Source organism: Osmerus eperlanus, chromosome 5, assembly GCF_963692335.1.
Source record: "Osmerus eperlanus chromosome 5, fOsmEpe2.1, whole genome shotgun sequence".
Classification (NCBI taxonomy): domain Eukaryota; kingdom Metazoa; phylum Chordata; class Actinopteri; order Osmeriformes; family Osmeridae; genus Osmerus; species Osmerus eperlanus.
The window spans coordinates 3521945-3547281 of NC_085022.1; the positions used below are offsets into that span (position 1 = coordinate 3521945).

Genomic DNA, 25337 nt, shown 5'->3' on the forward strand with positions numbered 1-25337 from the left:
CGAGTACTGTCAAGGGCCCTGCCATGAGAACCAGGTACTGTGTGTGTGTGTGTGTGTTTGTGTGTGTATCCATGGTGTGAAGACGTGGTGTAATTCGAGGTAGGCACATGTCAGCCACAGGGCAATGTAAAGCACACATTAGATGACCCTTGACCTCTGACCCCCCTGACCCCTGCTCCTCTTCACCTCTTCAGTCCTGTATAGCCAAACACGAGTCCAACGGCATTGATATCATTATCGCTCTGATCGTCAACTCCATTAACCCTCTGGAAACACACCGCCTCGACCTGGTCATGGGGCTCAAGGTTCGGCTGCTTCTCATCACACACACACGCACGCTCACACCAAAAAGGTTCCTTAGGGACGACTCTGCACGAAGGTGACATTGAAGTCCACAGATGAGTAGTGTGGGTAGCACTCAGCTGCCGAGGCTTGACTGGGGATGTCATGTTCCGGTACTCCCCCAGAACAACGCCTCCAAGCTCCTGTTGGCCATCATGGAGAGCCGCCACGACAGTGAGAACGCAGAGAAGATTCTGTTCAAGATGAGGCCCAATGAGCTGGTGAGTGACTGTCATCAAAGAGACCTGTACTGAACGTCCCGATGTACGAGTTCAAAGTGTGTGTGTGTGTGCGCGTTGATGGTGTGACCTTGTGCTCTCCAGGTGGATGTGATGAAGGAGGCCTACGCCCAGGGTCTGGAGGATGACTGTGCTGGAGACCTGATCAACCCCATAGACGTAGGACACAACATCTATATCCTAGCACACCAGGTGCGTGCGCGTGTGCGTGTTGTGGTCTTGGGTTAGTGTGTGCGTGTCTGTGTGTGCGTGTCTGTGTGTGCTTGACTGTGTGTGCGGTCGCTCAGACACGGGCGCTCATCTGTGCGTCTGTCCATCCGCGTGTGTCTGTGTGTGTGTGTGTGTGTGTGTTTGATGTCAGACAGGGGATGTTGTTCTGTCTGTGGCAGAGAGATCTGGTGGGGTTTCACTTCTGCAGAAAAGGAAGGTGTCAGACAGGGTATTTCTGTCTCCACCAACGCACTAGTTTCAACATGCCTTCCAGTCAGGGACAGACTGATGCTCTCACACAGCAAAGGTCACCAAGCTAAGTCAAACGGCTGTGGCCTCTAGATTCATCAAATATGTGTTTGACCCACCATGTCAAATCAAATCTCTGTAAATATAAAAAATACTACACATAACGTCATATTATTCATAGAATAATATAATGTTATGATATCTAATGGGAACATATGCTCTTCGAATTCGATAAATGGACGGTAAAGCTTTTGGAATCTTGGAAACGGATGCCTACTCTTTTCAGGCCATGCTAATCAGAGCGAACCCTTAACCCGCTCCTCAGAGAGTTGACCCCATGTCCCTCTGCTCCCCAGCTTGCCCGCCACAGTAAGACCCTGCAGCAGAGTCTGAGGCCTGGATCTGGACCCGACACGGACCAGGAAGGGGAAGACGCCCTCTGTTACTATGCCAACCACACCGCCCAGATCGAGGTACTGTAGGCCTCGGTGGTCACCAACAAACTATAAAACGCGTGAATTGATCCGTTCGATTAAGTACGCAAACGCACACAAGAAGAAATGTCACCTTAAAATATTTAAAGTGTAAACTAAAAGTATACCGCAGCACGCATGGTTCCTTTAGGATATATTATTTTCCATCACACCCTCGATCTATGAGAGATGTGACCTTCCCATGTGGACGTGACCTTCTAATTAAACATGAGACAGAAACATTAGAAAGGTCCTATTCAGCACACGGTGACATGCTCTGTGCCCCCACCCCAGATTGTGCGTCACGACCGCACTATGGAGCAGATTGTGTTCCCCGTCCCCAACATCTGTGAGTACCTGACGGAGGAATCCAAGGTCCGTGTCTTCACCACCACCGAGAGGGACGACCAGGGCAGCAAAGTCAACGACTTCTTCCACCAGTTGGACGACCTCTACAACGAGATGGAGTGGCAGAGGAAGATCCGCAGTAAGACCACGGATCTTCTGGCACCTTCTTGCCTGCCACCGTCGTAGCACCGGAATAACGGCAGCCTCCAAGAGTGGATGTGTTGTTGCTAGCTGCTAGTCCGGTTACCCTTTTGATTCGGTCACTATTTTTGGAGTGTCTTTTCAGGCTTTCGCTCGTGTATTTGGTCATTGCTGTGCGGGCTTGTGTTGACACATTGTGTGTCAACCGTATATGTGAACAATGTGTGTGTGTGTGTGTGTGTGTAGAAAATGCGGCGATGTTCTGGTTTGCGCGGCACATCTCCCTGTGGGGCAGCGTGTCGTTCTACCTGGCCGTGCTGGTGAACGTGGCCGTGGCCCTCTTCTACCCCTTCGGTGACGACGGTGACGAGGGTGAGGCCACACGGCTCCGCACAGCAACACACAACACTGTGCAGTGTCATTTAGGGTAGACCAACACACAACACCCTGCAGTGTCATTTAGGGTAAGCAAACACACAATTAAGAATGGCACAAAAGCCCTTTGAAATGCACCGATAGTAACGCCATTTGGAGGTCATGTCATTTCTGTCGTTTCTTAATGTCGTATGAATGTTAGACACTTTTTGAGTCACCGTAGGGAAAGGAACATTTAAAGCTAGTGTCAGAGATGGCACGACAGTACAGCTATAGTTGTGGTGGCTGAAAGATAAATCATTTATTTTGACATTTGTAAGCGTTGCCTGTTCTTAGAAGCAGAGACATGTTGAAGTGCCAAGTCAAGCGTTCAAGTCGACTGAATAATTCATGAATCGCAAATTCTCCTCCAACAGAGCTAATGCGTTTCGACCCTAACTGTAGTCGCTGTCATTGTTGTTTTGCTCAATATCATTGTTGAAATCCCCCCGCCCGCCCCCAGGTGTCCTGCCCCCGTTGGTATCTCTGCTGCTGTGGGTGGCGTTGGCCGTGAGCACAGCCATGTTGCTGCTCCTGCCCAAGCCAGCTGGCATAGTGCCCTTCCTGGTGATGGTCATTCTACGCTCCATATACACCCTGGGCCTCGGCCCCAGCCTCAAACTGCTGGGAGCTGCCAACGTGAGTCGCGCAGAAACACACTAACCCTGACCAACTGACTCCATCCCCCTGACCTTAACCAACCTTGACCCCTTCACACGTATCTCCAACCACTCAGCCCAAGCCAATCAACTCACTTTAAATAACAAACTCTTACAACCTGGCTCTAACCACCTAACCCTAACCAACGAAGTGTACCGGTTAGATGACCCTGTTGTCCTCTTGTCCAGCTCCTAAACAAGCTGGTGTTCCTGGTGAGCTTCATGGGGAACCAGGGCACGTTCACGCGAGGGTACAGAGCGGTGATCATGGACATGCTCTTCCTCTACCACGTGACCTACGTGATCGTCTGCATGCTGGGGCTCTTCATCCACGCGTTCTTCTACAGCTTCCTGGTGAGGAACCTTCACCCCGGAGGATAGAAGTCCCCACAAAATAATAACATGCAGCCCGAGAGAGACTGGCTATGTTTTTTTTTTTTTTTTTTTGCGGTTTCTCGCAGTCATGTTTCTGTAAATGCAGGAAATGTCAATAAGTGGTCCCATTCCTTGTGTGTATTTGTATGTGTGCGCCCCTAGTTGTTTGATTTGGTGAACCGCGAGGAGACACTGCTGAACGTCATCAAGAGTGTGACACGCAACGGGCGCTCGATCATCCTGACGGCAGTGCTGGCCCTCTTCCTCGTATACTTCTTCTCCATTGTCGGCTTCCTCTTCCTCAAAGACGACTTCATCATGGAGGTGGACCGTCTCCCTCCTACAGGTCAGGACTGCCCTCCAACCTACCTCAGCCCCGCCCTCCAACCTACCTCAGCCCCGCCCTCCAACCTACCTCAGCCCCGCCCTCCAACCTACCTCAGCCCCGCCCTCCAACCTACCTCAGCCCCGCCCTCCAACCTACCTCAGCCCCGCCCTCCAACCTACCTCAGCCCCGCCCTCCAACCTACCTCAGCCCCGCCCTCCAACCCTACCTCAGCCCCGCCCTCCAACCCTACCTCAGCCCCGCCCTCCAACCTACCTCAGCCCCGCCCTCCAACCCTACCTCAGCCCCGCCCTCCAACCTACCTCAGCCCCGCCCTCTAACCTACCTCAGCCCCGCCCTCCAACCCTACCTCAGCACCACCCTCCAACCCTACCTCAGCCCCGCCCTCCAACCCTACCTCAGCCCCGCCCTCCAACCCTACCTCAGCCACACCCTCCAACCCTACCTCAGCCCCGCCCTCCAACCTACCTCAGCATCACCCTCCAACCCTACCTCAGCATCACCCTCCAACCCTACCTCAGCCCCGCCCTCCAACCCTACCTCAGCCCCGCCCTCCAACCCTACCTCAGCCACACCCTCCAACCCTACCTCAGCCTCGCCCTCCAACCCTACCTCAGCCACACCCTCCAACCCTACCTCAGCCACACCCTCCAACCCTACCTCAGCACCACCCTCCAACCCTACCTCAGCACCACCCTCCAACCCTACCTCAGCCCCGCCCTCCAACCCTACCTCAGCCCCGCCCTCCAACCCTACCTCAGCCCCGCCCTCCAACCCTACCTCAGCCCCACCCCCCCACCCTACCTCCATCCCCCATCCTCTTTCAATGCCCTTATCCTAGGGTATATGGTGAGCCCCTTATTCACTGAGTCAGTATAACGTCACTAATTGAAGAGAGGCATTGCTGTGGCTTGATAATGGAATGTGTGACTGCTGTCTGCTGTGTCATCTCAGCGGTGGCGAGGCAGAGCTGTTCCAGACCTCGTGATGCCCTTTCAGAAGCCAGGGCTAAAAGACATGCGTCACTATTATACTTTAGTAACAAATATACTTCCATAAATTCAAGTGTGTAAACATCCCAAATTAGTACATTTCAAGCAGGCTCTTTATCAGTTCGGGAACACCATAGATTTCAGTGTTTATCAGCTGAAAGGAGGTAGATTTGTACCTGGTGTGGTGGTATTTTAGGGTGATTACTCAGCTATCTAAAACAAGACCTGGTTGGGGTTTGAGAAGGCCTCAGGTAAACTTGAGCTCTGCACTGGCTCACTTCACTCAGAGGATCAGTGAGCGTTGCATGAACACTGTGTGGGTCTGAATGGGTGTAAATGAATCTATGCCTACACTGTGTCTGTGATTTCAAGAGAGTGTGTGTGTGTGTGTGTGTGCTCTGGCCAGGCTGTCTTGCGGTCATGGAAACCACCTGGTATCACATGTGCACCTGTTGCATAACCTGATGGCAAACGTGCGAAGCTGGGTTATATAACAGGCTGCTGGGTTGCGCGTGCACACTTGCATGTGTGCGTGTTCCCTGTTTGTTCTGGGCTTAGCTGACTGTGCTGTGGGCACTACCTAGAGTATACTACTACGGCGGCAGTACCTTCTTGTCAGTCTGTGTGTGTACGTGTGTGTCTGCTCTATTTTATTAATCAGACCAGAAATGTATACAAAAACACAACAGAGTAACAACAGAAACATACTAACGAATAAGGAGAGAATGTAATTGCCGTTTCATTTCTGTGTCAGCTGAAGGTTCAACACTAGAAGTCAGGGTTAAAACAGGTGTGTGACACTAGCAAGCACCCTCTTCCTTCACATGTGTGACCTCCTTGTTTCAGGAAAACTGGCCTCCCTGGCCAGCAGAGAAGAAGCAGGAGGAGGAGCTGAGACTTGTCTGAAAGATGGCTGTCCTGACGCTTCATCCAGTATTCCTGGTAAGTTCATCTTCCTAAAATGATGACGATAAAAAAGAAACTTTGTTTCAGATACAAAAATGACCTATTTGCTCCCAATTTCACTTTCTATATCACACCAATGACACTGAGGCTGAGGTTGGGCATCATTTAGGCTGATGTTGGAGCTGAGGCTGGATGTAGTAGAGGCTGGGGCTGGATGTAGTAGAGGCTGGGGCTGGATGTAGTAGAGGCTGGGGCTGGATGTAGTAGAGGCTGGGGCTGGATGTAGTAGAGGCTGGGGCTGGATGTAGTAGAGGCTGGGGCTGGATGTAGTTGAGGCTGGGTCTGGATGTAGTAGAGGCTGGGTCTGGATGTAGTAGAGGCTGGGTCTGGATGTAGTAGAGGCTGGGGCTGGATGTAGTAGAGGCTGGGGCTGGATGTAGTAGAGGCTGGGGCTGGATGTAGTAGAGGCTGGGGCTGGATGTAGTAGAGGCTGGGGCTGGATGTAGTAGAGGCTGGGGCTGGATGTAGTAGAGGCTGGGGCTGGATGTAGTAGAGGCTGGGGCTGGATGTAGTTGAGGCTGGGTCTGGATGTAGTAGAGGCTGGGTCTGGATGTAGTAGAGGCTGGGTCTGGATGTAGTAGAGGCTGGGGCTGGATGTAGTAGAGGCTGGGGCTGGATGTAGTAGAGGCTGGGGCTGGATGTAGTAGAGGCTGGGGCTGGATGTAGTAGAGGCTAGGGCTGGATGTAGTAGAGGCTGGGGCTGGATGTAGTAGAGGCTGGATGCAATGGAGGCCGTGCTCAGATGCGGTGAGTCATGTTCCTCTTAGTTCCCTTCCTCCTCCATGGCTCACCTGCACAACAGGGCTGCTCCCTCTCCTCCATCACGCCGGCTACTTCTATCCCATCTCTCAGCCTCCAAATGGTTCTTCCCTCGCAGGCTGCCACGTACACCCCAACCCCCCCCACTCCATTCCAGTCGTCACCTTTTCTCTGTCGCCGCAGGGGCGACCTCTCCATGTGTGCCTGACTAGAGCAGCACCGAGGGGGCCCGCTGCTCTTGACTGTGCTGCTGTGTGTTTGCAGTGCTGGTGGAGGACGGGGGGACGGAGCGTGTGTGTGACACCCTGCTGATGTGCATCATTACCGTGCTGAACCAGGGCCTGAGGAACGGAGGAGGGGTTGGAGACGTGCTCAGGAGACCCTCCAAGATGGTGAGGTCACCATCCATCCATCTTGACAACCCATCCGTCCTTTTTTTCTTTCATCCATCCATCCATCCACCTATCCATCCATCCACCTAAACAACCCATCCATCCACCTAAACAACCCATCCATCCATACACCTAAACAACCCATTCATCCATACACCTAAACAACCCATCCATCCATCCACCTAAACAACCCATCCATCCACCTAAACAACCCATCCATCCATCCACCTAAACAACCCATCCATCCACCTAAACAACCCATCCATCCATCCAAACAACCCATCCATCCAAACAACCCATCCATCCATCCATACACCTAAACAACCCATCCATCCATACACCTAAACAACCCATCCATCCATCCACCTCAACAACCCATCCATCCACCTCAACAACCCATCCATCCACCTAAACAAACCATCCATCCATCCACCTAAACAACCCATTCATCCATCTAAATCACAAGTGAAACTCAAGACCGGCGGGCCAGATTTGGCCCATTTGCGAATGTATCTGGCCTGCATATCAATTTTGGTCTGGTGAGTTGTAGCTAGCCTAGCTGTGGTCTGCACAGCGACACCCAACCAATCAGACGGGCGCACCTGCAAGCTAGCTAACAGAATGGCATAAAAATATGAAAGTTGACTTTGAAGGCAGACAATTTAAAGAGACTTGGGAGTACTTCTTTATCGAGTGTAAAGTGAAGGCCAGGAGTATTATTTGCAATGAGACAATCTCCGTTTTCAAAGAATAGGTTGTATTTTGCGTCATCATTTTGAAACAACAAATTATCACTTCAGAAAGTTTCCAAACTAGACAGAGGCATGAAACGACAGGAAAACATGTTTATTCGAGATTAAGACTTCGAGTCAAGTCAGGGAGGCCATTTACAGAGGGAGATTTTCAGAAAAGCTGTAAGCTAAAAGTTTACATGCGACATTGTACAACATTGCAAGCATTTGCAAGCATGTCGGTCTTGCTAGAAATACCATGGCCAGTTATTTAGGGCATGATGTGGACCAAAATGTATGTGAGACCGCTACATGGGACATGTAACAATATAATCATAGGATAAGTTGCCTATATTTATTTAGTTATTGTTATAAAAACATTTTTCTTTAAACATTTACATTTAGTCATTTAGCAGACGCTCTTATCCAGAGCGACTTAGAGTAAGTACAGGGACATTCCCCCCGAGGCAAGTAGGGTGAAGTGCCTTGCCCAAGGACACAACGTCATTCGGTTGGCATAGCCGGGAATCGAACTAGCAACCTTCTGATTACTAGCCCGATTCCCTAACCACTCAGCCATCTGACTCTCTGAAACAATCCCCATCATTCATGTGCCTCCACGGGCATGATGGAAACTCATCCCAGCCCCTTCACCATGATTGGTCCCAGTGTGTGTTAGTGTGTCTGCATAATGCATACATATACCTAACGTTAGCTCATGACATGATTTTGTTCAGGCCTAGCTGAAAGGTTGTTAGCTACAGTACAATTAGCAATGCTGACTGCTAACATAACATTAAAGCAGCTGCTTTCAAAGGATTTTATTAATTAATGAAACGCTGGCTAGCTAACAGAACGATACTTTCAGCATAGATCAGTTACTTTTGTTACATAAATTAATGTATTTACTGATGTACTGCTTGCACATTGCAAGGCATGGCATTCACAATGGCATTCGCAATGAAATGAAACTAAGCCCTTAACGCACCAGAGTTTGTAGTAAGAAAAATAGACTTTCTGTTTTGTTATTGAGAAGCGGATTCACTTTTACAACTGATATGGGCTGACTGCTGGCATAACATTGAGTCAGCTGCTTTCAAAGGCCTCCTTGGTCGGCAAAACTGTAAATGTAAGCGCTGTATGGTCAATTAGGCTTACAATTATGACAACTGGCTAAACCATTGTGCATGTAATGACTTCTGTTATGGACTAAATGTTTTGAGGTTTGTGGTGGTTATACAATTTTAACAAAGAACCAATATGATCCATTTTTATCCACATAACATAAGCAATTGATAACGTAGGAAACCGCAGACAAATGAAGGCTACATAATCATTTGCATGAATGTAGGCGGTAGTGGTTAGTGGTAACTGATTTAAAAAAAAATTGTACTCGCTGTGATATATTGTTTTTATTATTGTTGCTTGTTTTTTCCACAGGTACACTTGCACGTATAGCGGTTCATGTTGTTTAATTGTAACTTGTTTAACTACATGCTCTTATGGTTCTTCCCTTTGGCACTTACTTTGGTTGTTCACAATGTGTGCTTCATGTTTTGGCTACTCGCAATGTTTTGTGGCTATCTTGTTGTTATGATCAGTGACCTATGCACTTTGTAAAGATCTCTCTTGGAAGTCGCTTTGGATAAAAGCGTCTGCTAAATGAATAAATGTAAATGTAGGCTACCACAGCATTGACAATTTTCCTGCAATAGATGATGTCGAGGTCAAACAAGTACTTCAGAAATGACAGATAATTGATTTCAATTGTGATGTTATAAATATAGGTACCAAAGCCACTGAGAAGAACTGCATCACAGGCACTGCATCACAGGCACTGCATCACAAGCACTGCATCACAGGCACTGCATCACAGGCACTGCACTATCTATTATTCCAGAAATCTGTGTGTCACCTATATCATTGCAGGCACTGTGCCCCATCTATTATTCCTAGAATGTGTGTGTGTGTGTTTGTGCCACCAATTTGATCACAGCCACTGTGCAATCTATAGCTAAAGTAGTCTGTATTTGCATGTTTCACTGAAAACATCACCAAGTACTTCACGGGCACTATGCACTAGTTCATCCAATTCGTCGATCAGCCCATTACTGTTGAGTTTGACTAAACAACTCCATGAACTTGATGCTGATTTCCCAGGAGCCTCTGTTCTACGGCCGCGTGGTGTACGACCTGCTGTTCTTCTTCATCGTCATCATCATCGTCCTCAACCTCATCTTTGGAGTCATCATCGACACGTTCGCCGATCTGAGGAGCGAGAAACAGAGGAAGGAGGAGATCCTGAAGACCACCTGTTTCATCTGCGGTGGGTCCCGCCGCACTGCCAGCACACGGGCCTGGGGGGGTTTCAACCTCGCCACCGCTCACGTGGAGGTGCACATCCTTTACTCACAGACCACAGAGGGGTTCCCTGGGGCGGGGCCGGCCCTAGGGTTTTGGGGGCCCTAAACAAAAATTGTGTAGGGGGCCCTTTGATTGCCATTTTTTACAAATGTTTTTTATGGTGGGGCTCCGAACCAATCGTGGGGCCCTAAACAAATGTTTAGTTTGTTTATTGGGTTGGGCCGGCCCTGCCCCGGGGTCTGGGAGTGACCATGGTTACTCTGCCGGCCACACACAAGGGACATATCCCATAACAACCCTGTTTACACTGAACAAACACAGCTTTCTCTGTGTGCCGCACGGTTACTGGAGAGGCGATTGATCCCTGGTCACTTCCTGTTGTGCAGGTTTGGAGAGGGACAAGTTTGACAACAAGACCGTGTCGTTTGAAGAGCACATCACGTCCGAGCATAACATGTGGCACTACCTCTGCTTCCTGGTTCTGGTGCGGGTGAAGGACCCTACAGAGTACACCGGACCCGAGAGCTACGTGGCCCAGATGATCAAGGTCAGGACATGAACTCACACCCGTGCCACACACAAATCTACATATGCTGCATACTTTAAAACAAACTGCATCCTTTACTTTGCACGCTGTACACTCAACCTGCCCAATCTGTCTCTCTCTCTCTCTCTCTCTCTGTCTCTCTCTGTCTCTCTCTCGACCTGGCTGTCATCTGGCACGGCCGGGAATCGAACTGGCAACCTTCTGATTACTAGCCCGATTCCCTAACCACTCAGCCATCTGACTCTCTGAAACAATCCCTCTAATCCGCTTCCCTAACCGCTCTGCCACCTGACTCCCTCCCTGTATATCTACGTATATATATATACACTGTTCATATCCTTTTCCCTGTCATTGGCCATGTGTGGTGGCTGGTTATGGATGTGTTACAGTTTGAATGGAGCTTCTTTTTCATGCCTTTACATGAAACGCCTGCATGTGGCAGCTCTGCTCAGCAGCCTTCCCCTCCACTTCTGCTGCATGTGGCAGCTCTGCTCAGCAGCCTTCCCCTCCACTTCTGCTGCATGTGGCAGCTCTGCTCTGCAGCCTTCCCCTCCACTTCTGCTGCATGTGGCAGCTCTGCTCAGCAGCCTTCCCCTCCACTTCTGCTGCATGTGGCAGCTCTGCTCAGCAGCCTTCCCCTCCACTTCTGGTCTGAGAAAAGAATCACAGACGTACATCTCTTCTCAGGTTGTACTGAACGTGCCCCCAGGACTCTGCAGTCCGGGGTGGAGCTTAAACAGTGAGGATCTCACACACACACACACACGCACACACACACACACACACACACACACAGCACAATCACCCTGAGGACTGGACTAATTAAGTCGTGTCCTCCCCGCTCTCTGTCTGCATGCAGAGCACTGAAACCCAATAACCTTCTCTTACACACACACACACACACACACAGCAACTCTGGCATACACATTCACTCACATACAAACACACACACACACACAGATAAACTCAGACACACGTGCTCCCACACACAGATGCAGACATGCACACATAGAACAGGCAGGTACTGCAGCGCCACATTTCAGTTATGTAACTATCTCCAGTGGCCTGCTAATGGCTCAGTCCTGCCCTGCACGTGATCTCCTGTCTCTCTCTCTCTCTCTCTCTCTCTCTCTCTCTCTCTCTCTCTCTCTCTCTCTCTCTCTCTCTCTCTCTCTCTCTCTCTCTCTCACTCACTCACTCACTCACTCACTCACTCACTCACTCAGTCTCTCGCACACACACACACACACACATTCCATTTACATACACTTTACCATAAACACACACACACACATACATGACATTTAAATTACGTACACACACACAAACACACAGTGCAAAGCACACACAAACACACATCACACACACAGTCATTATCGCACCACAAGTCTTCCATCTCCTTAGCAACGCAGCCGTCACAGGTTCTCAGCGGCCCAAGTGGCAGGCGCAGCAGGGGTGTAGACTGTGGAGGGTTGATCTGTGGAGGGGTGAAAGGTCAGAGTGCTGTTATTGACCTGGAGACAGCAAAAGGAGGCTAGCAGACGAATCGCTCACTAGCTAGCAGCAGGAGAACACAGGTGCTGGATGACTGGCTGTTTCAGTGGCTGGCTGGCTGGCTGGTTTATGTAGCTAAGTCGGCTGACTGTACCGGGTGACTATACTGACTGGCTGTGCTGGTTGTTGATGTTGGCAGCCTGGATTAGTGGTTAGGAAATGAAAACGGTGTATCGTGTGACATCAAGGCCTATCAGAGGAAACACACGCACACACACACCTGATGATCAACCCGCCCAGTGGTGAGATCACTTAAAGTACATGTACTCTTAGTCCGAGTACAAGGTGTGAGTGTGAGCGTCACCCGTCACATGACTCAGGCGCCTGATACGGAGTGTTTGCTCGGTATACTTGTGACCTTCCCTTAGCCATGTCCACATCTGCAGGTTTATCACCCTGGTTAGGAATTAAACTGGTTCTCAGAAAGATCCACAGCTCTACCCTCTCTGTCTGTGCCCTTTTTCTCTGGCCTCACTTGGGCCTCACTCTGGCCTCACTCTGGCCTCACTCGGGCCTCACTCTGGCCTCACTGTTTGGGGCCTGGTTTCCTGAAGGACAGGTAATGGTCTGCTAGTGTCTTACCGCACGTTTGAAACTAACACTTTGTTTGACACTTTGTTTCAATGTGGACCACAGAAGTGGCTCGGTCCTAACACTTCCTGTGAGCTTCATAGATTGTGGTTCCCAGTGTGGTTGGCTGACTCAAAGCTTCTCAAATCTTTTTTTCGTGATCAAGATGTAAACTAATGTCAGCAGCAGTGGTACTTTCCTCACAGTCGACCACATTAGATCAACTCATCATCCCCTCACCATGGGAAACCCCCCAAACCACCTGCATGGCCCTCCCTGTGGACAGCACCACCAGCTGGTCGCTACCTCGGGTAGAACGCGTCTAAAGGGCAAGGGTCAAGTCCACGGCTGCTAACATGTCTCAATTGGTCTGAATGTGGGTGTGGCTAGTGGGTGTGACTAACAGGGAGTAGGGAGCGGGTTGTTCCTGGCCCCCGGGGCTCGTGCCAGTCTCTCTCAGTGACATGATGTCAGCATAGAGGCTGATATGTGCTCCTAACACCAGAACATAAGAAGCTGTTGTTGTCAAGTTGGTTTATCCCCCCCCCTCCCTCCTTCCAGGGGGCAGATGTCAGAATTAGCGAGGTTTGGAGAATGAATGGATTCATGTGTGTTGATAGGACACGGACGGGCCCTGTCTGTCTGTCTGTCTGTCTCTCCGCCTACTCGCCTGCCTGCGAGCCTATCTGTCTGCCTGGCTGTTTCTCCCCCTACCTGCCTGCTTGAGTGCTTATCTGACTGGCAGCCTGTCTGTGGCTGTCTCTTTCCACGGTTCCTCCTCTCTTCTTCTCCAGCATCGTGGAGGTGCTCTTATATAAGAGGAGGTGCTGGAGGCCCTAGTGGAGCCACAGCCAGGAAGCAGAACGGTGGCTCTCACAGCCAGACAGGCAGACAAACAGGCAGGCAGGTAGCAGGGGCAGCCAGCCAGCCAGCAAGGCTGGATTCTCCACACCTTGCAGCCACTTATGTACTGTATGTGTAGAAGAGGTATCGGGACGTTATCTAACATTGTATGGCCATCTGTATTACTGAATCATGTCCCTCCCCAATGCTCACCACTCACACATTCACCTACGCATGCAAATGCAGACACATCGGAATAGGCAAGCACACACTTCAATCCCTTACGTAAGGCTAGAGGTGGCTGTGGTTCATGGCTCTCTGCAGCCGTGTTCTGTGTATAAAGCTCGGACGCGCACGTGCACACGTGCACTCACACCTGTCCTTGTAGTTGTGTTGTTGTTTTGTCTGTAGCTGTTAGTGACTCGTCAGTCAGCTCGGTGGAGTGTGTGGCTGGATCGTCGGCTGACTGGCTGTGTGGGTCAGCCTGGCTGTCTGGGTGCCTGCTTCTGGTCAGCCTGGCTGTCTGGGTGCCTGCTTCTGGTCAGCCTGGCTGTCTGGGTGCCTGCTTCTGGTCAGCCTGGCTGCCTGGGTGCCTGCTTTGGCCACCCAGTGCAGCAGCTGGACCACATCTCTCCACTTCATATGTTACCTCTTCTTTTTCTCTCTTGACTCTCTCTCTCTCTGACTTTCCCTCTCTTTCTCTTCATATCTTTATGACGAATTATGTATTTATCTCCTCCTCTCCCCTTCCACACCTGTCTCCTCTCTCACTCGTCCCTCTCCCCCCCGACCCCTCCTCCCTTCCCCGTCCTCCCTCTCCCCGCAGGAGAAGAACCTGGACTGGTTCCCCCGCATGCGGGCCATGTCTCTGGTGAGCAGCGAGGCGGACGGCGAGCAGAACGAGATGCGCTCGCTGCAGGAGAAGCTGGACGGCACCGTTACCCTGGTGACGCAGCTGTCGGCACAGCTGTCTGAACTCAAGGAGCAGGTACCCGTCACGCCTCCTGTACTTGAACACTTCCTATACCTATAAAGCCCCCCCCTCCCCCCCTTTGTCCTCAGGTGTGTTGGCATTGATTGTACATGTTACTTGTGTAGGATTCACTCTAGAACACATTATATTACTCAATGTGCCGGCTTGTCCTGGGGAGGAGTGTTTTGTGTGTGGGTGTCATGGGTCCAAAGTTCACATTTAACTGATGGGGCATGGTACGGTGTGTGTGTTTCTCAATCTTGTCTCTCCCTCTCCTTTTTCTCTCTCTGTCTCTCTCTCTGTCTCTCTCTCTGTCTCTCTCTCTCTCTGTCTCTCTCTCCTCTCTCTATCTGTCTCTCTCTCTCTCCCCCACCAGATGACGGAGCAGAGAAAGAACAAGCAGAGGTTGGGCTTCCTGGGGCCCTCCCAGCACATCCCTGCCCCCCACTGAGACCCCCCACTGAGGGCCCTGGGGTCACGGCCCGGGGAGCGCCCAACAATCAGCTCAAAGACAGAGGCTGGAGGGACGCAAACCAAACACACACACACAATGCACAATCACGCACGCATAGACACACACACACACACTCTCTCTCTCTCTCTCTCTCTCTCTCTCTCTCTCTCTCTCTCTCTCTCTCTGTCTGTCTGTCTCTCTCTCTCTCTCTCTCTCTCTCTCTCTCTCTCTCTCTCTCTCTGTCTGTCTCTCTCTCTCTCTCTCTCTCTCTCTCTCTCTCTCTCTCTCTCTCTCTCTCTCTCTCTCTGTCTCTGTCTCTGTCTCTGTCTCTGTCTCTGTCTCTCTCTCTCTAACACACACGCATACACACAGTTTTGGCGACCTGGCTGTCTCTCCTATGAGTCGTGCTAGACAGCAGGTCTGGCTGTCTCTCCTATGAGTCGTGCTAGACAGCAGGTCTGAGTGAGGTGCCAGCCACAGCTCTTTGTCCATGTGTTGGCTCAGATGGACAGGTGCGTGGTCAGCTTGGGTCATCCACACCCTTTATCTCGGTTCTAACAAGCCTAAATGGTTCAGTCTAATTGTGAGAAAGGAAGACTGTGGCAGTATACTGGACAGGGATTGGTTGTTCAGGATGCCTTTTAGAGTACTGACTGCTCCTTGTTTAATAGATTGACACTCTTAGCTAGGAGTGAGTGAGTCATTTAACATGAAGTATTCTCCTCTTAAACTTTAATATTGTCTGTTTTGTTAATGTGTCATCTCACCTGGTGAAGTGCAATCCTGCACTTTTAAAGAAAATAAACTCTTAACATGCAACTGGAGAGGTCGAAAGAGCTTGAATCATGGTTCCTCAGTGCGGTAACGCTATTGCATCATGGTTGAGTACTTCAGTTAAGGCCCTACTTGGCTTTGTACATACCCTATAAATAACAGTGTCGGAAGATAATCTGATTATATACGTGGAATTTACTTGAAAGGCTGTGCGTGTCTTAAACCTACATGGGAACAAAATTATGATGATGATATTCTGACTGTTGTAGCTTCAACTCAAGGACAGTGGACATATTACTGTAATACTGCAAGACTGTGTCCACTTGCCCGCCTCTCTGTCTGTGCATGCATGCATGCATGTCTTTCTGTTTTGAATGTGTTTTTTTTAACAATTTCTGAGCTCCACAGAGTCCATCTCAATAGTAATCATCATCGTGGAAAATAATATATTGTAATGCAGTGGATGTGAAAGGATGTTTTAGTGTTGCACAACTACACAAGTGATTGTAAGCTCATGCACTTGAGAGTTAAATGACCTTTGACACATTCTTTAAGATGATTGTGTACTTTGTTTTGCTAAAATGTCATATTGTATTAAATTTATGACGAGAAATGCGGCTAGTCTTTTTATGTAAGTCAACAGTCTTGTGTTGGAATCAACATTTGATGCCAATACACTAGCAATATGCAATACTTTAGCTACATCATTCATAATGCCACTCCCCCTTCCCTCACACACACACACACACACACGCACACACACGCACACATACACACAACCTTTACTTTACCTTTTGTGGTGTTTCCCATAAAGAGACCAGGGCTGGGACACCCAGGAAACACACAAACACAGTTGGCATCAAGCAGAGGTTAGGTGTGTGTGCGTGTGTGCAGGGGTGAGACATGTCCTGAATGAACATAAATACACCTGACCTCAATGAGCCTGATGTGTGTAGGCTGTCACACACACACTCACACACACACACACACACACACACACTGAGCAGTCCTGTCCCCTTCACCAGGCGTGCTAACAGGCCTCCTCTACTGTATACATGCTCGTCAGTTCTGCAATATATTAACTAACCCAATGTCATATCATGACTAAGTCTGATTTGCTTAAAAAAAATCTAATTATAACTCACTTTCCCTGATTGTGGCAAAAGACAGACTCACCTCCCCCACCCTATGCCCCTCCCCCACCCTACCCCACCCCTCACCGCTTGGCGTCCAGACACTTGTTTACAGTGGTGGGGGTCTTCTCAGGCTCATGCCGTGTATGACAGCCAGTAAAATGAGCTGCATGCGGTGCTATAAAAGCCCACAGCTGTCACGGTGTGGGCTGGAGTTTCTGACTGGGGGGTTAAGGGGTGGGGAAATGCAATCACACAGATACACTTTCACTCATACATTCACACACACACTTGAACACACCTGCCTGTCTCCTGTGTGGGGGCAGGTCGTTTGGTTACTGGTGAATGGGTTTGGGTTCAGCATCGCATTCTGGAACTTGCGTGATCATGAGAGTATGAGGAACTCTATCCATCGAGTCTGTGTATGTGTTTTTTCTCTTATAAAGGTCATTCAATTTGTGTGTTCCTGGGTGAATAGCTGATAACACCAGCTCTTTGTGGGTTGTTTTCTGTGACGACTGCTGCCAGATTGGTGTGTCTGGTTTCAGATTCACAGTATTGTGGTGTATTGTACATAAGGTTAAAACAATGAGTCACCTCAGGTTATCGGTCCGTTTATCTCCGCGTCTCATGGAGGACGTGTGTTCTGCACGTGAGCTGTTAACCTATCACAACCTCACACACTTATTATTAACCTATCACAACCTCACACACTTATTATTAACCTATCACAACCTCACACACTTATTATTAACCTATCACAACCTCACAAACTTATTATTAACCTATCACAACCTCACACACTTATTTGGCTGGTCGGCAATTTCTGGGAATCAGGAGAGCTGACAGGCCCAGAAGTCCTATGTGATGGGGTTTAGGGGTGAGGCGAGCTACACCTTTTTGTGGAAACGGACTAAGAACCCATCACGAGGCTTCAGGTGACCTGATGTGATCCAGCCTCGGGTGTCAGACTTTAGTGTATTGGGTGTTTCTTTGTTTGCTGTGACGCAACATTTTTATCATCTGCAGTGTTGTCCCAGCCACACCACTGGTCACATGACTGCTGCGTGTGACTGCCAGCTGAAGGCCCTCTGCTCTGGGTCTCAGCGAAGGTTTATGTCATGCCTCAACCGCTCAGTCATCTTCCCCCGCCAGAGGCACCAGGGAGGGGTCAGCTGAGGTCCTTCCAGGTGGTGTGTCTATAAAAGCTGAAAGCTGTAGGCGAAAAAAATCCACTTCCTGTCATCTGTGTAAAAATAGCTGGCCGCATCCTCGTGATGGTGGGCGTGACTTCCTGTGTCATGCAGCGGAACGGGGCTTTGTGGTCACATGTTCATGTGCAGATTATAAACACCCGCGGCAGAGCTGTATCATATCGAACAACATCACATCCAACATCCCCATCTAACACCATACAGCTACAGTACATCACATCCAACATCACATCTAACACCATACAGCTACAGTACATCACATCCAACATCACATCTAACACCATACAGCTACAGTACATTACATCCAACATCACATCTAACACCATACAGCTACAGTACATTACATCCAACATCACATCTAACACCATACAGCTACAGTATACACATCCAACATCACATCTAACACCACACAGCTACAGTACATCACATCTAACATCACATCTAACACCATACAGCTACAGTATACACATCCAACATCACATCTAACACCATACAGCTACAATACATCTTATCCAACATCACATCTAACACCATACAGCTACAGTATATCACATCCAACATCACATCTAACACCATACAGCTACAGTATATCACATCCAACAGCACATCTAACACCATACAGCTACAGTATACACATACAACATCACATCTAACACCACACAGCTACAGTACATCACATCCAACATCACATCTAACACCATACAGCTACAGTACATCACATCCAACATTACATCTAACACCATACAGCTACAGTACATCACATCCAACATCACATCTAACACCACACAGCTACAGTACATTACATCCAACATCACATCTAACACCACACAGCTACAGTACATCACATCCAACACCAGGCCTGTTGACAGAAAAGCACGATCATCTCCAGGCTCTGTGGACCACATGCCACCCTGTCATCTGATCAACACCACCGAGCTCTGCTTCTCCACACTGGCTGAGGCGACCAGGGTCACGTTCGTCTTCTGCAGAGCAGCATGCCAGTCGAGAGGTGCCTGTTCAGAGAAGCCTTGCGTACACTCCCAAGCAGCACTTGGTTCTTCATTTGCAAATGACACAGAGCTGGAGGACAATAGCCCATTCATGTGTGAGGATGCAGCTGGTGGCTTACAAAAGCACACAGTGTTACACAATACCCTTTATTAGATGCATCAACAACTATTACATACTTACAAAATGGATGGCACTGGTTGTCTCAATGCTTATTATGCATCATTTCTTAAAAAATTAAAATGAAAAAAAAGCTTGTCAGTGAAGCACCAGTTATAAGGCAGCACGTTACAGAACATCCGGCCGGCACTTGTGCGATCCACAAATAGTCTGCTACTCATGTGTGCGGAGGCCAGTAAGTACATATTACCATCCAGAACACGCTCTCTTTAATTCCCTGCTGTGGTCGTCTCTCCCATCCCTGCATGTGAGCCAGACAGCAGAGAACACTGCTCCCTCTGCACGCAACAGAGCACATCTCAAAGCAACCAGACATGACTGATCATTCACTGATTATTGATTCCTCCTTTACTCAACCAAGAGGAGACTACTGCGTTTCATCAGACTGGTGTAATCTGTAGAGGGTATGCAGTTTACCTATTGACACATGTTCAGTTGCTGGGGTCTGACTCTTTCCCTAGCCCTAACGGGAGTCAGGTGGCTGAGCGGTGAGAGAATCGGGCTAGTAATCCGAAGGTTGCCAGTTCGATTCCCGGTCATGCCAACTGACGTTGTGTCCTTGGGCAAGGGGGGGAATGTCCCTGTACTTACTGTAAGTCGCTCTGGATAAGAGCGTCTGCTAAATGACTAAATGTAAATGTAACCTGTTGTTGTTTGGTGGCTTCCTGTCGATGCTGTCTTGACAGCTGGATCATCTATAGTTTCCTTGGATCTAAATCAGGTGGTGATCATGAAGACCTGTCCTGAGTATCTGGGCAATCCAGGGTAGTGATCCTCCTGGCACAGTTTCAGCCTTAAAGAGCTCAATCACTATCAGTCGCCATCTGTCAATTCCTGTTCATTTGTCTTGTGCTTTGTTACTCTCACCCACTGCAGTGCAAACATAGAACCGGTCCCAATAAGTAGCATATGTGACGTAAATCTGCACCTCGATAACTGTAATTATTACACCTCACCTATATGTCATTGACCAGGTGTGGATGAGGCTGCTTTGGACGGCACAGTCCAGCTGTCTGCCTTATAACCCCCCCCCCACCCCCCCCCCCCCCGAACCCTCTGGAAAAAAAGGTTCCCCATAGAAAATGTTTTGCTCCCTAGATGTTGTCTGGAAGCTTACATTCGGTTTTGCTATATTATTAGTACTAGTTCTATTTTTAAGTTATAAATATATAACTTGCTAGTCTTTACATCCCTACATCCACACAGCATATCCTCTATACCACAAGCAGTGCAGTGCTCTCTCTCTCTCTCTCTCTCTCTCTCTCTCTCTCTCTCTCTCTCTCTCTCTCTCTCTCTCTCTCTCTCTCTCTCTCTCTCTCTCTATCTCTCTCTCTCTTTCTCTCTCTCTCTCTCTCTCTCTCTCTCTCTCTCTCTCTCTCTCTCTCTCTCTCTCTCTCTCTCTCTCTCTCTCTCTCTCTCTCTCTCTCTCTCTCTCTCCTTGTCTCCCCGTTCACCCCGTCTCTCCCCTGCCCGCCCACTCTCCCTGGACCTCCCTTCTCTGCATCCCTAACCACCCCTCTCTCTCCCTGTCCCGCCTCTTTTTGTGACCACCACCCCTCCACTTGCCTCTGCCTCTACCCCTCTCTTTCCCCCATCCACTCCTCTCTCTCCCTGCCACCCCCCCCCCTCCTGTCCATCTCTCAGACCTTCCTCCAGTTCTGTCCAGAGGGGATGGCTCCAAGCTGGAGCCCAGCGAAGAACACCTGGTAGCGATGCTTCCACATGATAAAGGCCCCCAGGGTGCAGACCAGGGCCTGGGCCAGGTTCAGCACCATCTGGAGCAGGAAGTACACCGTCAGAGTGCCCGTGACCTCCTGGCAGTCGGCCACGCCGGCGTAGGTGAACGTGCGGGCGATGGGGTCGTCGGGTTCCAGCGTGCAGAGGCAGTCCCCTCCCTTCTCGGCGCAGGTGAAGCTGCTGGCCTGGTTGTAGTGGTGTCCAGCAAAGGCCGTGATCAAGACGGAGAGGACCAGACCAACAGTACACAGGAGGAAGTAGAACACCTGGGACAGAGAGATTCACAGAGAGGTAGCGGAGCGGACAGGGAAGAGAGTTTATATACAGAACAGGGAGTCCTCTCTTGTGTCTCTCTCTCTCTCTCTCTCGCTGATAGATTGAAAGGAGTCCGTCCTTGATGATGCTCCAGTTTGCCGCCCACGCAGCTTTTCCAATCTAAATAAGTGTCTGCGTGCGAATGATCATGTCCACCTACCGCTCGGCACCTGGGAGATGAATACTGTACGCTCACGTCAATCCATCTGTCTAGATCCTGAGACACTCAGAGACAGACAGAGAGGGGAGGGGAGGGGGGGGGGGGGGTGGTCATGGCTCTAAGCATGGGGGGGGGAGCTGTAGGAAGCAGACAATTTTCATAAAATAACTCCCCCCACCTTCCTGCCTTGTTGTGGGTCTAGGCTGCCTATCGTGTGGACTGGCTGACTGACTGACTGACTGACTGACTGACTGGCTGACTGGCTGACTTCGGCAGTCTATAAATACAGCCTTGTGCGTGACAGGGGCTTTGTGTGGTTTATGTAATTACACAGTCCCAACAACACCAAGTCCGCATCTGAATCCACACTTTATATAACAGACAGCCTTCGTTCCCCTGCCGTCTCTGTCAAACGCTGCTGAGGGAGTTACGCAAGGCTCACACGGTCGCTTGATACACAACACCGTTCATGTTTGTTGCCAGGCGGGAAAGTGTCGAATCAAGACGATCAATGTTCAGTCAAGAGATGTTTCAAGCTGTATTCCGTCTTTCTTTCACATGAACTATTGTTGAGAAATATCAGGGGAAACAGCAGAAAGAATGATCTCTCGGCAGCAAACGTGACATGAATGGATTGTGTGGAGTGTAATGAAGTTACACAGTCAAGTTCCATGTTAAATATCTGTACAGTATTTTATGAAGGCCTACAATCCTATCCTATCCATCAGTGGTCTGGCTGTGTGGGATGCTGTAGGCCTACAGTCCTGCTATCTGTTTGGGCCTCAGCATGACCCTCAACAGGAACCACACAAAGTACTAGGTCTACTGTCCTTATTGATTACTGCAGCGTGCTCCAATGACCAGGCTAGTACACAGAGCTACACATGGCAGCAAATATGTTGCAAAGACTGAAGGCAAACTCTGGTATTATTGGTTTGAATGAGACAGATGGTGATGCATATTACACACAGGGCAAGCCAGACTGTTGATTTGAGAGTGGCTTGAGTGTGATTTGTGACCGGATGGTTGACAAAGTGGATCGTGATTGGCTCATTGGATGTGTCTGTGATGTGATTGGTAACTGGTGTGTACTGTCTCACCTTGGCCAAGAACTGCATGGAGGTCTTCTCGTCCGGTAGGTAGGTGACTCCAAAGAGCAGGAAGCCCAGTACTGACACCACACACAGCTACAACAGAACAAACACACTCTGCTTAGCCGGAGACGCTCACCTCGATACTGTATGCATTGAACTTATGGAGGTAGGACTGTACTGTATCTCAGCAGAGCAGAGCAGCTAAGCGTCGCCTAACAGTGAGTTATTGTGCCTGTGCACACAAGCAAGCCCTTATCTCATTTGCTGCAGGGGAAAGTCTGTCTAATATGCTGTTTATGCCTAAGTCACACAAGTGTCACTATTAATATTGTGCAATTCAGCACCAAATTGTCATCTGATAAAATTATCACGGCTACGGCAAATTAGCCAGATTTCCCCCTTCTTTGTGAGAAACACTCTTTCTCACAGAGTGAGCCTGGTCTTGTGACTAACGTGCAGCATCTAATTTAATTGTTTTCCCCTGGTTTTCCAGGCGGGGATTCTCAGGATGAAACTGGGTGACCTCAGTGTTTTTCCCTCAGGGATAAGTCTCGTGAGAGCCTGACTTGAAATGTACCAAGAGTCCGAAGATGTTTTTCTCCTAGATTTCACACCGGAGTTCTAGGCAGCAGAGTTCAAGACGTTCAAGACAAGGCTGAACATTTTGATGTTTCTCTCAAACTGAAAAGTGACTGAGTTTTAAACGAAGCCTCGAGCGTTAACCCTGAGGCACCTGGCTCAGTATCTGGCATGTATGGGGTTGTTGTTTAGCCCTCTGTGTAAACATTTTTACAAAACACAGGAGACAAGCTTTTAGCCCTACAGCACTGCTCTCTAAGTCAGTTAAGTGTTTCAGGAGGAGATAGATTTAATCAAAAGTCTTACAGACTAATATGAACAAATGTGAAGACTAAATCAGGGTAACTGACTGAGAAGTCAACATGTTTACATCCTGAATCTTGTCATTTTTTCCAAACAGGAAACAGCTTCGTCTAAGCTACATATTTCACATTTCTAATATAATCGCTTGGCTTATTGACTACAACGCTACAGTGGATGGGAAATTGTGGGTGAATCATGGCATCGGGTGTTGGTAGATCTCAACACACGTGACACTCCTAGCTCACCCTGCCACGACCGACACAACAGAGCAGCCGTGAGTCATCCTGCCCGTGAGCTTTGTTTAGCCCCTGAGTCATGGGAGCAGGGAGGCTCCTACTGCCACAGCACAGCCCAGAGAAGCAGCTTATGCTCTGGTTCTGCCCCTGCGAGAAGAGCTGAGCTGCGGGGGTTTGCAGTGGGCCTGACGACAGGGCATGTTGCTGTGCATAGCTGGGCAGGCGAGCCGAAGGTTCTCTTGGTGTGTGTGTGTGTGTGTGTGTGTGTGTGTGTGTGTGTGTGTGATGGTGTACAGCAGACGTGTATGGATGGAGAGGAGTCAGGTGGCTGAGCTGTTAGGGAATCGGGCTTTTAATCTGAAGGTTGCCAGTTCGATTCCCGGCCATGCCAAATGACGTTGTGTCCTTGGGCAAGGCACTTCACCCTACTTGCCTCGGGGGGAATGTCCCTGTACTTACTGTAAGTCGCTCTGGATAAGAGCGTCTGCTAAATGACTAAAATGTAAATGGATGACGCTTAATACTGACAGACTGATGGGCGAGAGGATGAGGACAGAGCCGGGCACACATAGGATTCTACAGTTGCAAATGATCTATAAAGACAATCCTGTTTTTGTCCATCCGTGCAGGCCCAGCATCAATGCTATCAGACAGGCCAGGACAGGGGTACATGCAGACATGCATGCGTGCAGGAAGGTAAGGCATAATGTACAGACTAGCATACAGCTCCACTACCAGATGGAAGGATCTCAGTCGACTCTTCATGCTCGGAAGGAAGGTCTGGACCATGCAGGGCAGAACGTTAGAGAAAGGGAGGGAGGGGGGGGAGGGTCTGTTCTTACGATGATTCCAGCCCAGTGGGGGGTCTCCCTGGCAAGGAGGGAGGGGCTGATGGCTGCCATGAGGAAGGCCACCACGGTGACGGCGACCCCCAGCAGCAGCTGCAGCACGGCGACCAGCAGCGGGAAACGACAGCCGCAGCACTTGGGGATGTCCTCCGTCTCTGGGCCTCCCTCGCTCCTCTCCTCCGCTGCCTTCCCCTTGTTCTCCTTCGACATGCTTGGCTCTCTTGTCTCTCTCTCTCTCCTTCTCCCCCGGCCTCGGCGCTTCTGTCTCGGACTTTCCTCGGCGCTGCGATGGCTGCTGACTCTCCTTCTCTCTCTCTCTCTCTCTCTCTCTCTCTCTCTCTCTCTCTCTCTCTCTCTCTCTCTCTCTCTCTCGCTCTCTCTCTCTCTCTCTCTCTACTTCTCTCTCTCTCTCTTTCTCTGTTTTCCCCTCTCTCTCTCCCTTTCTTTGTATTTTCTCCCTCTGTCTCTCTGATCTCCTGCTTGTTTGTCAGCCTCTCTCTCTCTTTCTCACTGCTGTGGTTCTGTCAGATGTGGACTGCCCATCCCGCCCCCTCCCACCCAGCCCCCCCTGCCCCCAACTAGTGCCGACCGCTCTGTGGAACCGGAGAAGGCTCTGAACTAATATGGAAAGCATTTGGAGCGGATTCTTCCCGTGTCTCCGCCGCCACATATAGAACGACACACTGTGGAGGGGAGGAAGGGGGTATTTAGGGGGGTTCTTAGGAGGACTCCAACGACCAGAAACTCGGCTCGCTTTGAGACGACAGGAAAAGCATGTTCATTTTAATGTTATCAGTGTCAGAGAGAGAGAGAGA

General features: G+C 49.6%; 2 protein-coding genes across 2 annotated transcripts in view; one reads left to right on the forward strand and one right to left on the reverse strand.

Moving 5' to 3' along the window:
• The window catches only part of itpr2 (inositol 1,4,5-trisphosphate receptor, type 2), a 40489-nt gene extending 24161 nt beyond the window's left edge, over positions 1-16328 (forward strand). Inside the window, 16 exon segments of the mRNA XM_062460767.1 lie at positions 5-34; positions 195-305; positions 468-563; positions 666-773; positions 1397-1513; positions 1808-2000; positions 2249-2374; positions 2880-3055; positions 3265-3429; positions 3613-3796; positions 5635-5730; positions 6778-6905; positions 9797-9962; positions 10387-10547; positions 14341-14502; positions 14864-16328. Coding sequence (XP_062316751.1) covers positions 5-34; positions 195-305; positions 468-563; positions 666-773; positions 1397-1513; positions 1808-2000; positions 2249-2374; positions 2880-3055; positions 3265-3429; positions 3613-3796; positions 5635-5730; positions 6778-6905; positions 9797-9962; positions 10387-10547; positions 14341-14502; positions 14864-14938 — 2094 coding nt within the window. The 3' untranslated portion in view covers positions 14939-16328.
• A 4364-nt stretch (positions 16329-20692) lies between these two features.
• On the reverse strand, positions 20693-25070 carry sspn (sarcospan (Kras oncogene-associated gene)). Its single transcript, XM_062461146.1, has 4 exons — positions 24920-25070; positions 24517-24853; positions 22563-22649; positions 20693-21253 (listed from the first exon to the last, which is right to left on the reverse strand). The coding sequence occupies exons 2-4, from the start codon at positions 24730-24732 to the stop codon at positions 20891-20893; spliced, it is 666 nt and encodes a 221-aa protein (XP_062317130.1). The 5' UTR covers positions 24733-24853; positions 24920-25070; the 3' UTR covers positions 20693-20890.
• Positions 25071-25337: the final 267 nt, after the last annotated feature.

What these genes read in the sequence shown, in the direction of transcription:
- sspn (XM_062461146.1), bottom strand. Translation starts at nt 24,732, where the DNA reads ATGTCGAAGGAGAACAAGGGGAAGGCAGCGGAGGAGAGGAGCGAGGGA. An exon ending in CCCACTGGGCTGGAATCATC is followed by an intron (nt 22,650 to 24,516) that starts GTAAGAACAGAC and finishes GTTCTGTTGTAG; the next exon opens with CTGTGTGTGGTGTCAGTACT. An exon ending in CCATGCAGTTCTTGGCCAAG is followed by an intron (nt 21,254 to 22,562) that starts GTGAGACAGTAC and finishes TCTCTGTCCCAG; the next exon opens with GTGTTCTACTTCCTCCTGTG.